We start from the raw sequence: 15,060 nt of genomic DNA on the forward strand, positions 1-15,060 counted from the left end.
TAAGGTGAGCCTGGATGTCTTTTGGGCGAATGTTTGGAATCGTTCAATGCTGAGGAATTTTATGAAGCTGTTATTCAAGCCCAGCCACTTGCCACAAGCGCCCATTATGAAGCCGCCTTCGGCTCAGAGCCTTCCGTCAATTCCATTATCTCGGCGTTAAGGTGGTTGTATTGCTGTCTTTGTTCCTGCCACCCCATTTCTAGAGCTTTGCTGTCATTTTTGTACCGCTCTGTAACATCGATCACCACGATCTTTTGATCTTTCTTAAATTGAAGATCGGGTTTCCACAGTGAGCCATCTTTCACGAACAATCTCGGCTCAACTTATGAACTTACTGACATGCTTCTGCAGCTGGTCTACAATACTATTCTGGCGCTTCATTCGAGTGTTTTTAAATGAATGGGCAACAACCGGAGATGTGTGAAATGGTTTTGATTGCCGTCTCACACTTTTGGCAAGTGTTGATTCTGTTTGGTGTTCCTCTTGATAGGTGGCTCCTCGGGTATAGATTACTCCGCAGTTTAGGAGCTGTGAAGACTTTAGTTGGATTGCTGGTTTCAACCAAGAGTTTGCGATCCTGTCATCTCTGTAATACTGAATGCTTGCTCCTTGACATTCAAGCTTCCGCCACTTTTGGAATTCCCCCTCTCTCCATCCTGCATACCTGTTCGGGTGGTTTCTGTCGCCCAGCGTCCACCTCCTGAAGTGCTGGCATAATGGCCTGGAGGTGAGTCACTGGGTCCATTTCCCCTTCACCACCACTGTGGCTGCAAGGCAGGAAATCTTCGAGTTCTTTGAGGACTTTGAGAAGACACCGTTGCATTCTCCTCTATATTGAAAGGAGACCCGTATGATCGCATCCTTGGACATCTCTAGTGCCTGGCGTTTGCAGACAATCGTGGCTGGAATCTGCACTTCTTGTTTTGGCATGCCCAGACCGCCGTTCCTGTTGCTGGCATACAGGATTCCATCGTTGGTATGAGGTGGGAAGGGGAGGAACTCTTTCATGGCGCTGTGTATGTTCTGGTCGAACTTTATGAGTATGCTTCGAAATACTTCGGACAGGATTAACTAAAAATACAATCTGGGGACAACATGAGGTTTTAGGATTTCTAGGCATTGCTTTGGTCAGAGAGATGCTGCCTGTATTCCTTTCACCCAGGTCTTAAGCCTCTCCTTCCAACACACCTGCCCACCGGTCAATACAGGCACCCAGGTATTTCTCAGTATCGCCTGAGGGTATATAGAATAGAGATTCAATACACAGCTTCCAGTTAACCAAGTGATTGTACAGTAATGCCTTCCTCTTGAATGTAAAGTGGAAGCCTTTTGTCTTCACGATGTCACTATGCCTGGAGCAGCTTCAGATTCCTCACCATACCAGTTTGAGAGTAATGCAGAAGGGCTATGACATCCGGGAAAGCCAAAGTCAAGCAGTTGACTCTTCTACCACCTAGGGGCATGGTGACCCCCGGAGTCAGCCTTCTCCATAGAGCATATCAAAGGATCCAGAGTGATGTTAAATAATATGTGCGAGAGTTTTACGCCCCTCTCAATGTTTACTGGAGTGGTATAAGTTCCGTTCCCTTCTATCACAGTTGTATTGCCAGCGTAGAGATCCTGGATCCGGTCTACAAAGGCTTTCGGGAGATGTGTTCTCTGCAGCGTTTTCAATAGTAATTTGTGCCCAACCGAGTCGAACGCTTTTGCCAGATCAACAAAGACAATGGCAAGGTCTTTACTGTTATGTTTCGCTCCATTAATTATGTTCTCTCGGATGACAACGTTCTCATTGCAACCGGAAGTGGCTGCTCGAAGCCCCTTTTGTCTGTTGTTAATTTTAACAGTTTCACAGAGGCATTTTCGCCATTAGTTTTGTGAAAATTCTTAGCAGCATTGGACCAATGGTTATCAGCCGCCAGCTGTCGATGTTTTTCAGGCAGTCTTCATCAAGACCATTTGACTTTTATTTAGTAATTCCGGTATTGTGTTTGATTTTAACTACAAGGAGAAGAGTTGGGATAGACGAGTTTCCTCCTCCTCCTCGTGAATGGATCTTATATCATCCAGTTTCAGGGTGTCCGGTCCAGCGGCACTGTGCTAGTCTATCCCCTGGATAGCTGTCTCAACCTCCTCTACCTCTATGGGTTTCATCAAGGATCCATCATCTATGTTCCCAGTATACAGGGCGTATTTACCGATATGGGATTTATGATTTGGTACCAACAGTTTCTCCTGGAAACATGCCTCCAGTTCCTCTTTTGGGAGAGGACAAGCCCTGGCACCCCCATGATCTCTCGGGCTAGCTGGCGCCGGCTGGTTTTGTAGAGCTGCTGCGTCACTCTGAACAGAGCTCTAAGTGTTGCCCATCTTTTCTTTGTGCTGGTATTATTGCCAGTCCATGTGTCCTTTTTTAATCTGGCCTCCTTGAGACTTTCTCCATTAATTGTCTCTCCCTACCATTCATGAGTAGGTCAGTAATATTCTCCATTAGTCCAACCCAAGGGCCAGAATGTCCGGGGCATTCCTCACGCTCAAAAGCTCCTCGGCTTGTTTTAGCTGGTCATCTATATCCCTGTGCTTAGGCATTGAAGCTGGTGTTCTGCGATTGGCTCTTTAGCGTGGGTTTGGTTCGTTGGAATTATCCCAAACACACACATTGTCTCAGATTCGTGCACGTCATTAGCTATGCTCACACCATTTGGAATTTGGATCTCCGCCAGGGTGTTCGCAAGGGTTCTGCATTTGTCAGATATTTGCTTGTGTGTTTTTGTTTTAAGGATGCTAGCGATCTCTTTGTTAATGAATTTGCATCCTGAAAAACTCTTTTCTCACTGCCTCAGGAGTGCAACTTCCTCCTGTGATCATATGTGGTCACTTCTCCCCGATTTGCCTTTGACCTGGAGTGCTATTTTGAGGCGATTTTAATTTTGTAGAACGGGGTATTGAGGCCTCTCGTGTTGACCTAGTCCAGCCTGGGTTGTAAACCACTGGTCACGCGCTGCATGCGAAGTCCCCTTCTGGAGGGGGTTTCTTACCTTTGCATACAGGGTAATGGCAGGAGATTGCGCGGTACTCTCCTGCTCTATCGCTTCATAAACATTTTGTCCGAATGTTCTTAATTCAATGCACCTTGGTGATGTGCTTGAACAGGCTCACCGTGAGGAAGAGGGTATCACAGTCTGTGCAGAACAACCAGTCAATGGGGTAATGGATTATTACCCCCTCGGACAGACGTTCTGTCATATGTTGGTTCGATAACAACAACTTCCATGAAGGCAGCTGTCTCGGTTGTCATACCATCAATCTCGATTGCCGAATGCTCTGTGCCCTGTTTCAATATTTGATAATCCTTGTTGTAGAAGGTTTGAGTAGTGATGCTTATATCATCTGGTGGGTCCTTCTACAACATTAACCATGTCATCCACTACTGGACGAGTCGGCTCCTTGGAGGAGTAGCCGAGCTCAGCTTCAAGCAGAGCAAGAGGTATCATCCCACGATCACTGTCTCGGTTTGACTCGAGACTGATCTTGTTGCCAGCTTTGTCGAGCAGGTGCATTTACAATTTGCAAGGCTGCTGGGAGGTTGGTTATCCGGGACGCTTCCCAGCCGGACTGCTCCATTGAAAGTGGAAAACGCGTTCCGTTTTTTGAGTGATACCGAGGTATCCAGTTTGCTCAGACCACAGCCGTCTCGTACTTATTTCTCAGTCGTTTTGTCACTCAGCAGCCAAGGCTACCGAGCTTAGCAGCGGGGCCAACGAGGAGACATCACACAAACTATGTGCCACAAAATACATCAAAACATCATCCCCCCCACCCATTTATCTCTCCACCCATCCCGGCCTACAAGCCTCATTCCTGATGAAGGACTTTTGCTCGAAATGCCGATTCTTGTGCTCCTTGGATGCTGCCTGACCCCGCTGTGCTTTTCCAGCGCCACACTCTCTACTCTGATCTCCAGCATGTGCAGTCCTCACCTTTTCCTGGCTGAACAGCCTACTCCAATTTTCTACATTCAGCCCTGGAATTATTAACAAGCTCAAAAGTTTAACCACACCTTGCTTTCCACATCTTATACTTGAAAGACTACAGCCTGAAATTGGCATGGTTCCATTTATCGGCATTTCAAACCCCCAAAGAAAACAAACAGACTTTTTAAAAAAAAATCGTCTTCCTTAAAAGATATTTCCAGAGCTCAGAACATCTGTATGTGACACCACATACCTAGGGTCATGGGGAGGACCGCTCTGTGATACAAGTTGAAATTCACATGCATTGCCTGACTTCTGTGCATACTCCATTAACATGCAGACTGGATTTTTCCCTGCGGGCAGCGAGGGTTGAGACAGAGTACACGGTTCAGTCTTCATTTCACTTGGAAGAGCTGTACACTGGGAAGGGGAGTGGGGAGGAGAGATACAATACCAGGTTCATATTTCAGAGACATACAATCATAGATTTTTAGAACACAGGACATAGTTCAGATGCAATGCGCCTGTCCACACGAGTCTTCTCCCAGCCCATCTTATTTCATCCTGTCAACATATCCATCTCAGATTTAATCCAACATTGAAGATCCCAACATCCCATTAATCCTGATACATAAATTACTTTCACGTGCAGTTACAGAAAAAGGTTAGCACCAGCGAAGCTCCCCTTAGTTCACAGCACAGTTGGTGCTCATGCAATGACTGCTTGCTGGTGGGACACTTGACAGGCGATTCAGAAATACTGCTCACGACAAATCTTCACTCAAAGGAGGTAAAAGGTAACAGGACACCAGATTATTGTCCCTGAAGAAGTGAAGCAGTCTGTATGTTTCACACCATCAGCACAGAGATCACCACAGTCCTCAGTAATACAAGCAATTGAAGCCTGCAGATTGGCTTTTGATTGCCAGAGTCCTGCCCACTGACAAAGCTTTAAAATTATGAAAGGTAGAGACAGATTGGCACAGAAACACTTGCTTTAATGCAGCAGCCATGGTCTACTGAGTTTTGGGCAGCTTAATGTGCAGGTGACCGGATTGAGATCTACAAAACAATGGAGGGGTTGGTTAATGTCTCTGTTGATGGATTACTCCAGTTTAACAGATGGACAGGGATCAGGGAACGCGAGTGCAAAATGCGAAAGAGTAGGACAGACTGGATGTCAGGTGATTAACCATTTCCCAAACAATAACGATTCCCTGGAGTACGCCGCTGCCTGGTGCAATGAGTGCTGATACTGTGCTCAGTTTCAAGAGGGAGCTGGACTGGTCCCTCACCGCAGCAGAGATTATATTGCATGGAAGGCAGGTACAGTGACTTGGACTTGCTTCCATCCTTGGAGGGATAGGAGTTACTCAGAGCACATTTTTCTCTGCAAGATGGGAGGGTGGCAGGAAGCAACCATGACTGCTGTACCAGCTGGTCTTTTCCTGCCTGTCAATTATTTACATTATGCTAGTGTTCAAAAAAACTAATGACATTTCATTACTGCATAATAAGTGGACGTGGCTGAAAGAACCTCTCCCCTCTGGAGCTGGTTCAAGATGTCAAAGGACCATTCATACTGCATAGAAAACAGTAATTCCACAAATCAGTCCAATGCAGGGGTTTCTGGTACAAACACCTTCAGGGAAACGTTAGATTGAAATGTTAAAAATTAATTAAAATTTAGCACACAAAATATTCCCTGTTGGTTCCTGGAGTCTAACTCACTGCAACAATCAGACATTTACGCCAAAGCCTTTCTAATCCATAAACACTGGTTTCAGAAAAGGTGTGGCATACTATACCAACCTCCATTGTGACCAGAGGCTCAGAATGGGGAGAGGAAGGAGGAATCTCTATGTCTTCGCCCAGAATCTCTTTCAGTAGCACTTTCAGGGCATTGGTTGCTGCATCCTTCTTAGCTGTCTTCTTGCTGTTAGCTTCAGCCGGAGGAAATCTCCTGCCATCTATAGATGCCTGCATCCTGAACCTTTAGTCACAAGGGAAAGAGTGGTGGTCAGTTAAAGAAACAGGACTTTTATACAGTGCTTTGCCAAACTTCCAGGCATTATGAGAAACATGGACAGAACAGTTAGTCAGAGTCACAGAGTCATACAGCAAGGAAACAGACTCTTCGGTCCAACCAGTCCATGCTGGTCATAATCCCAAAATAAACTAGTCCCACCTGACTGCACTTGGCCCATATCCCTCTAAACATTTCTTATTCATGTACTTACCCAAATGCCTTTAAACATTGTAACTGTATTCGCATCCACCAGATCCTCTGGAAGATCACTCCACACATGAACCATTCTGGAGTAAAAAAAAATCTGCCCTTCTGATTTAAAAAAGATATTCCTCCTCTCACCTTAGGGATAAACATCTGCCATTCACCTCATCTACACCCCTCATAATTTTATAAGCCACTATAATGTCACCCCTCAACCTCCTACATTCCAGTGAAAGAGGTCCCAGCATATCTAGCATCTCCTTCTAACTCAAACCCTCCATTCCTGGTAACATTCTGGTAAATCTCTTCTGAGTCCTCTCCAGTTTAATAATATCCTTCCGAAAACAGGGTGACCAAGAACTGGACACAGTTCTCCAGAAGAGGCCTCACCAACATCCTGTACAAACTCAACTTCATGTCCCAACTCCTACTCAAATCTCTAGAGCAATGAAGTCTTTTTCACCAGGATAGAAATATCAATTACAATGAGACAGGCAAAAGGGGATAAGTTTAAAGGAGTTGTGAAAGCTAAGTTTTTTTAAATATACAGGGAGGGAAGTGCCTGAAACGTGCTGCCAGAGGTGGCGTTGGAGGCAGATATAACAGAAATGTTTGAGAGGCACACACACACACACGGAATAGAGGGATATGGACTGCGCAAAGGTAAAACATTTTTAGTTTAGAAAAAGGGTGTGTTAGCGCAATCTTGGTGGGCCAAAGGGTCGTTCCTGTGCTGTACTGTTCTTTGTATTCCAAACAGCCCCACAGTCAATTAGAGTACTTAGTTGACATGACGGCACGGTCTTTATGCAGTATGGGATACAGTGGTCAGTCTTGCAGATCATACACTATCAGAAGGCTGGAACATGCACTCTACAACTAGCACCAGATGTAGCAATGAAAGACCTTGTGCAATAAAACACGTTTACCACCAACTCCAAACTCTGAGAAACTGCCAATGCTGAAAACTGAAAACAAGCCTGAGGAGGCTTCAGCATGTTTACACTGCTTCTCAATGTCGATTTTGAAAGAATGGCGATAAACAGTAGCTGTAATGTATTTCATTGTGTGGTCTGAAGCCTGGGTTTCAATGAATCCTAGACTGAGCCTGGACCCACAGAATATCTCTGGCAAGAAGGTCTCCCTGCGACTCAGAATCTGACTGGCTCTGGAATAAAAACAGGAATTGTTGGAGAAACTCAACAGGTCTGGCAGCATCTATATGGACAGAGCGAGAGACAGAGCATGGGCACCAGCAAGATAGAAAGAGAGAGTGCGCAAGACAGAGAGTAAGCGAGAGAGCAAGAAGCAAGGTTTAACATTCAAGTCACAAAGAGTCATAATGGACTCAAAATGCTGACTCTGTTTCTCCCTCCATTGGTGCTGTTAGACCTGCTGGGTTTCTCCAGCACTTTCTACCTCTATTCCAGATCTCAGACGTCTGCAGTGTTTGACTTTTGTCTTACTGGTTCTGTTCTGATTTGGATCCGAACCCCTAATGCCACTCAGCTTTCTCAGGCCTTTATGCAGCAATTCCTAGATGTTGGATGGGGATGAGAGCTGACAAGATATTAGCCCTGGCAGTCATCCTGGGCAGTGTTAAAAGTATTGGCCTGACATTTACAGAGGTTCTGAACCAGGCCAGTTTCTCACAGCTTGAGTTAAACGCGCATCTGCAACAACAGGTGCCCAGTAATAACGTTTCCTATTTGAGAAAAGAATTTAATGTTTCTCAGCTCTGTGGTCTGGCAGTATCATGCTTAACCACACAGGTTAGGTAATTCTCCAAACTTATCTGCAGTTTCTGAGGAAGAAACAACTACACAAATCACAACGATTCTGAGGTATATAAAACCAATGTGGATAAAAGTGTTGGAAATAAAACAAAGAGCAGCACATATGAAACAAAAACAAATTGCTGGAGAAACTCAGCTAGCCTGGCAGCATCTTTGGACTCTGGCAGCAGAGTTAATGTTTCAAGTCCAGTGACCTTTGTTCTGAAGGACAGTCACTGGACTCGAAACGTTAACTCTTATTTTCTCTCGAGATGCTGCCAGACTAGCTGAATTCCTCCAGCAATTTCTGGATGCAAATGTTCCCCTCTCAGAACAAAACCCAGATTCGACACAACAGCACTGTTAGATTTACAGAAAACCTCTTTCTACAAACTAGAATGATACAACCAATTAACAATGACACTGCCCCTTTCAATATCGCGCTCTTATAGTCCCAAAGAAGATGGACAATTTTGTGCGAATTAATTCTAAATGGTGAGTAATTCAACACTGTGGCCTCAAGCACAGGACTGCAGTGATTCCAATGACCAGTGGTTTCATTTAAGAGTGTGAAAATCACTCTCTCCTCCTGTGTGGAGGGTGGGACAGGTTAACTGAAGTCCTCAGAGCTCAGATGAATGAATATGAATCTTTGTTGGGTCGGAATGTTTAGTGAAGAGTACTCAAAAGGGTTTAGAAAGAGGAAGTACAGATCGGGCTTCAATTAACTGCATGGCAGCGGAAAAACCACAAAGGGAAAGGAGAATGGTGCCATTTGTGGATACTGGAATTACACAGAGTTGTGAAGGAGGAAGTCTGTGCCAAACACATTCTTCATTTCAGATGCTGATTATATATACTGTCGGTATACTTTTCCCTGTTCAGGCAGTAGACAACGAGTTGAGTTTAGAATCAGGCCCGAGAACAGCCCCTCTCATGCTCCTGCCTTGCCAACTCAACTAAGAGGGAAAGCTTGCCAATCAGCAAGGCCATCCAGTTCCAAACACATATTTGTTCAGGTTTCCAGAGCAAACAGATTCCTAGCTTTAGACAGCTCCAGTGGTCATTTAATGTCTGTGATCAAGGCAGAGGGCAAACTGATCATAACCAGTTTTCCTAGCAGGAGGGGAAAAAAAACCTTAAAAACACAGATGATTCATCTGTGCCGTCACAAAGTGCCCCTCTTCACTAAGGGCGATGGAAAACTGGAATTTCCCTCTCCAAAAATGTTTGTTTTTAAAAATGTGGGGTCAAGTTAAAATGTAGTAGCCAATAATGATGGGTAATGACAACTGGTCAATGGAGCTGTAATGCTAATCAGCCACTGTTTAACTGATAGGACATGAGGCATTCACCCTCTTAGCCAAACGTTCACTCCACTCAAGTGGGTGTTGCTGCACCATGTTCAAAACCAAGTCCCAGTGGCTTTTTTCATCAGAGGCAAGGGTTGGAAAGTTGCAAGGTGATTCTGACTGTGGTTATCAACAGGGTCCAATGCTTCAGCAGTGAAAAGATGGCCAATTTCAAACTGTCTCCGGATCTACAACCTCTCACTTCATGCCCTACCCAGCAATTCTCATGGTGACCTCTGTTAATGTCTACCTCCTACCAGAGAGACAGATATTGGAACAATGAATTAAAGTTCCGCATGGTACGGGAGGAGACAAACTACAAAGAATTTGGTATTGCCAGCACATTTGACACAACAGGACTGTGATGAAGAGCAATAGGTAAGTGACACGCTGCGTCATTCATCCACCATAGTTGCCGTGCAAGATATCTCAGACCCTCTTCACCTCGAGCACCAAGGAAAAGCAACTGAGAGCGCGTGAGCAGCAGCGTGCACTCTTCCTCTAGCTTAATCATATTGTGTAACATAGGCAAGATCATTCAAGTGTAAATTTGTGACACATGCAGACGTATGCTTTCCTTAAGCTGGAATATTCAGGTAGTGATACTGACTTTGCAATGATTGGTATCAGTACAGACCAGAAATTGCTCTGGTATGCATGCTTCACCTGGTCAAGGATGAAAGATCCACCACAGTCAGCACACTAGGCATACATAGTGTAGAGTTCTCTTACCGAGGGTCATGGGATGGTCCCGTCTGGGCGAGGAGGATGAATTCACACTGCAATGCTGAGCCCTGCGAATATTCCATGAGACCACTGACTGGGTTTTTCGTTAAACAGGCACGTAGCCGGTCAGTTGGTGAAAGTGTTGGGTGTTGATCAGCGCCAGGCTTGCCAGCCAACACGCCCTGTGGCAAACCAACTGTCTCGCCAGCCTCGCTCACACGGTTGATGATGTTCAGGTCGTCAGGGATATCGTCAGATGCCCACTGGCCGTTTCCTGTAGTGCTGTCGTAGTAGTTTGCCTCAGCATGATTGGCCTTATGTTTCTCCACCTTAACATCGAGAAGCAGCGGAGCTGAAGTGGCCAGCGAATGCAAATCATTTGCTTCCTCTTGCAGAGCGACTGCCTGGCCATTCCCTACACTGCCCTCTTCCTTGACTTTGATCCCTTCAATGACCTCTTGAGAAACATCACTTTCACCTTGAATGGTCATTGGTATTCTCTCCACGGTTTCAATTCTGGGCTCACCCAGTTCATGCAGCTTCCTTTTCCTGAGCAGCACTTCTTTCCTTCGGTCTGAAAGGGTCCAAATTGGTGGAAAGGCAGACTCCTTGTAGAGATCACCTTGATTTTCAAGCAAGTGAAGGGTGGGATTGATTTGCCGAGCTGACTTTAGTCCAGTGTTTTTGGCAATCTCAAGGGCAGTGGCCTTCTCCTTCTCCAAGAGGAAGGAGAAGATTTTGTTCTTTTGGGTTTCACCATCTTCCATGTTGGAGTGATCCGTCATGCTGTCAGTGCTGTCTTCGTCGTCAGAGGCTTGCTCTTCTTTGCTGGGCGACACAGGTAAAGCTATGCCCTCGGGCGATGACCGCTGGCTTTCAGGGACCTGCTCTCTGGTTTCAGTTTGGCCTGCAAGATGCCACAGAGGGGGCGAGATGCCTTCCTTCCTCACTCGGTTTTCCTTCAGCAGATCATACAAGATGTGGTTGACTATTTTTTTCTGAATGCAGAGTTGCCTGGCTATCTGACGCGCTGGTAATCTTTCCGTCGGTCTAAGTTTTCCCAAAATAGACAGGATGTCTTGACGAGTGTTGCCACCCAGTGAGATATTCTCAAAACGCGAGAACAACTTATCTAATTCCGGCTCAGTCTTGGGGTTCTTCACTTTCTGGACGGGGGGAGCTGGGGCCCAGATGGTCCTAACAGGCTGCGGGCTGAAGTTGCTGCTCCAGCTCTTGGCTGGCGGACGGAAAACCCGCTGCTTTTGCTGGTACGATACTTGGCTCCTGTATGGCTGCTGATGCACAAAGGCAGGAGCCTGCGGGATCTGCCCGGTGAGAAACCGGATCTGCTGGCTTCGAAAATAATCAATTCCTGTTCCTTGGTTCGAGGAGTTCAAAGCTGTATGAGAGTTGTACTGATCGTGGGGGTGGTTATATCGATGAGAACCTTTAGCTTTACCTCTACGTGCTTTTTTATCACCACCACTACCTCTGCTCATAGCTCTTTAATACGAACTGTGGGGTATGTTTGCCTTTGATGGCACACTAAAGGGCATGCAGATTGAAGCGGGACCTTGGTCCAATCGATCAAATCACCTGCGCACACCTGAAACAAAAAACAGAAAATTAAAATTATGGCAATGGAAAACATTTATACCATAAAATAAGCTGGGGTTCCCAGTCCTGATGGCCTCTTGCTGGAAAACAAACATGGAGGTTTTGGGGTGGTGACTGGATAGCTTATGATCCCTGCCGATGCTCACTGGCTGGGATGGTCAAGGAGAACAGCCACATGGACAGGGGAATGGAGGGTTGCTGGAACCTGCAAAATAGCACTCTAAGCTCAACACCATCGAAGTTGGACAAAATACCCTGCATAAAGCATGGAAAAGCATTCCATAATCACACCTTTAATCTGTAGAGAACAGACAAAGAGGGGGAGTGGGAGGGAGAGCTCGACAGACAGACCGACCGAGACAGAGAGAGAAAGACAGAGAGAGAAAGACAGAGAGAGAAAGACAGAGAGAGACAGCAAGACTGTGACACAGAGAAAGAAAAGTCTGTATTTTGTGCTACCCCTGTCCACAGCTCCCAGTACAATTCAGCTCAGGGACCTAAGAAATTCTAAGAGCTTTTCCTTTTTACTTTGGTGGTAACCAGCAGTATACAGGACCTCAATCTCTCTGAAAGCACATCATACCAATGCTCCATTCAGGAAACAAACACGATGAACTAAATAAGAAGCTTGCTTTGAGTGTTATTTGCTCTGCAGAGCTGCCACCTGCCAGCTGGTGTAAACCATTAAATATATCCTGACCACACCATTCTCCAAGTCTTTTCATTGTGCAAAATGAACACTGCATGTTCACAACTGCACACAGAATTTGACAGCCATTCAGCCCAAGAGATCCAAGCCAGTGTTTATACCTCACCCCACCAACATGTTCTTCTACATTTCCTCTCATGCAGGTATCCATCCAGCTTTACCCAACGTATGTTGGTGCTGAGCTATCAATTCCGCTCTAGGGCAAATAGGTAGATGTAATAAAAGTTGTGAGACCGCAGAGAACAAAAAGATTACTGCAAGTTATCTGCTGCACAATTACATTTTAATTAAGAAAACGCATTGAAACCTGTGGCTTCAATTACTTGTCGTCATATCGCTCCAGAGACCAGAACAATTAGAATTTCTGGAAACAGCACCACGGTAAGCAATGAAGGTAACCCCAAAACTGCCAGAATCCATATTTCTTCAGGGCAGGTAACTAGCGAATGGTGCTGGTTGAAAGAATAAGGGTCAGTCCTAACTGGCATCAGCAGGCATTTCAGCACACCAAGCACGAATTCTGATAGCACCGGACTCATCTTAAATGTATGTCAAGAGCACACTGGAGGGAATTAAAGAACTTGGAAATAAAATGTATCCTGTATTTAAATTTTCAATATAAATTTTAAATATAAAATTTAATGCTATTTCACACCATTTGGTTGTTGCAATTTTTTTTTTTTAAAGTTAATAGAAACAAGTTTATCACTAACAGCTCATCATTGGCTTGCTGAAAGAAAACAGAGGATTGTAGTTGATGGAACATGGTCATCTTGGTGTCCAGTTACTAGCGGCGTACCGCAAGGGTCGGTGTTGGGTCCACTGCTGTTCGTCATTTTTATAAATGACCTGGATGAGGGCTTAGATGCGTGGGTTTGTAAATTTGCAGACGACACTAAGGTCGGTGGAGTTGTGGATAGTGACGAAGGATGTAGTAGGTTGCAGAGAGACATAGATAGGATGCAGAGCTGGGCTGAGAGGTGGCAAATGGAGTTTAATGTGGACAAGTGTGAGGTGATACACTTTGGACGGAGTAAACGGAATGCAAAGTACTGGGCTAATGATAGGATTCTTGGGAGTGCAGATGAGCAGAAAGATCTCGGTGTCCATGTACACAGATCCCTGAAAGTGGCCACCCAGATTGACATGGTTGTTAAGAAGGCATACAGTGTTTTGGCCTTTATTAATGGAGGGATTGAGTTCCTGTACCAGGAAGTTATGCTGCAGCTGTACAAAGCTCTGGTACGGCCACATTTGGAGTATTGTGTACAGTTCTGGTCACCGCATTATAAGGAGGATGTGGAAGCTTTGGAAAGGGTGCAGAGGAGATTTACTAGGATGTTGCCTGATATGGAAGGAATGTCTTATGAGGAAAGGCTGAGGGCCTTGAGGCTGTTCTCGTTGGAGAGAAGAAGGTTGAGAGGTGACTTAATAGAGACGTACAAGATAATCAAAGAGTTAGATAGGGTGGACAGGGAGAGCCTTTTTCCAAGTATGGGGGCGGCAAACACGAGGGGACACAACTTTAAAGTGAGGGGAGATAGGTATAAGACAGATGTCAGAGGTAGTTTCTTTACTCAGAGAGTAGTAAGGGTATGGAAAGCTTTGCCTGCATCGGTAGTAGATTTGCCAAGTTTAAGTGCATTTAAGTCGTCATTGGACAGGCAAATGGACGTACATTGAATAGTGTAGGTGGGATGGGCTTCAGATTAGTATGACAGGGCGGCGCAACATCGAGGGCCGAAGGGCCTGTACAGCGTTGCAATGTTCTATGTTCTATTAATTACCCTTGAGAGATAGCTGGCAGCGACCCACCTTTTAAATGTCTGAATGATCTGAACAAACTTTTCATTGCTGTGGGTCTAGGGTTGAGTATTGATAAGGGCAGCAGGTTTCCTTTCAAGAGAATCATCAGTGAACCAGATGGTTTCTTTTTTGGGCAATTCAGTAGTTACTGTACATAGGTCACTAAGGATCTTTAACCCCGGACTCTCAATAATCCCCGTTCCTCAATCAGTAACAGAACCACCATAGTCCTGCAATGGTTCAAGAAAGCAGTTCACCACCACCTTCTCAAGGGCAACTAGGGATGAGCAATAAATGCTGGCCAGCCAGCGACACCCAAATCCCACTAATAAATACATTTAAAAAATACTCCCACATGCTGTCAAATCAGATACCTATTCTAAAACACTGCAACATTGATTCTATGCTGAACCAGCTTCGATATTGCTGAAATATCACACTGAAGTTCATTTAATAGGGTGGACCAGCCAGCCAGTACAGCAATGCTCACCGTCCATGGAATGGTGAGCAAGTAAATTCAAAGCCAGGAGGCTTGAAGCCCCTAACAAATTAAAAAAAAAACTCCCTTTCTCAAAGAATGGTGTTACCAAAGGGAGTTTCCACGTAAGGGAATATACTCGAGGGAGAGATGAATTCAAAGGCAGGATGAGATTAAGTTGTTTTTTTGATCTCACCAGAGCAGACCCATTCTCCCCCTTTCACACCTTAATTTACACGGCTGTTCCTCTTTCACCATTATTTTGCACAGGACCTCCACGCCACCGATTCCCTTCGCCCCTCTTCTATCTGTGTGTAAATAACATTTAAAACGTTGTTCTCAACGCCTTTCAGTTCTGAGGCTTCGTCATACTGGACTTGAAAGCATTAA

General features: G+C 45.2%; 1 protein-coding gene across 3 annotated transcripts in view; it reads right to left on the reverse strand.

Moving 5' to 3' along the window:
• The window catches only part of adar (adenosine deaminase RNA specific), a 92,992-nt gene that overhangs the window by 33,629 nt on the left and 44,303 nt on the right, over positions 1-15,060 (reverse strand). For all 3 annotated transcript variants that reach the window (XM_043684003.1, XM_043684002.1, XM_043684001.1), the window contains exons 2-4: positions 10,067-11,666; positions 5,787-5,967; positions 4,228-4,394 (exon numbers count right to left, since the gene is read on the reverse strand). In XM_043684003.1, coding sequence (XP_043539938.1) covers positions 4,228-4,394; positions 5,787-5,967; positions 10,067-11,559 — 1,841 coding nt within the window. In that variant the 5' untranslated portion in view covers positions 11,560-11,666. The remainder of the gene's footprint in view (positions 1-4,227; positions 4,395-5,786; positions 5,968-10,066; positions 11,667-15,060) is intronic.

The sequence above is a fragment of the Chiloscyllium plagiosum genome, chromosome 51 (genome assembly GCF_004010195.1).
Source record: "Chiloscyllium plagiosum isolate BGI_BamShark_2017 chromosome 51, ASM401019v2, whole genome shotgun sequence".
In the NCBI taxonomy this organism is placed as follows: Eukaryota; Metazoa; Chordata; class Chondrichthyes; order Orectolobiformes; family Hemiscylliidae; genus Chiloscyllium; species Chiloscyllium plagiosum.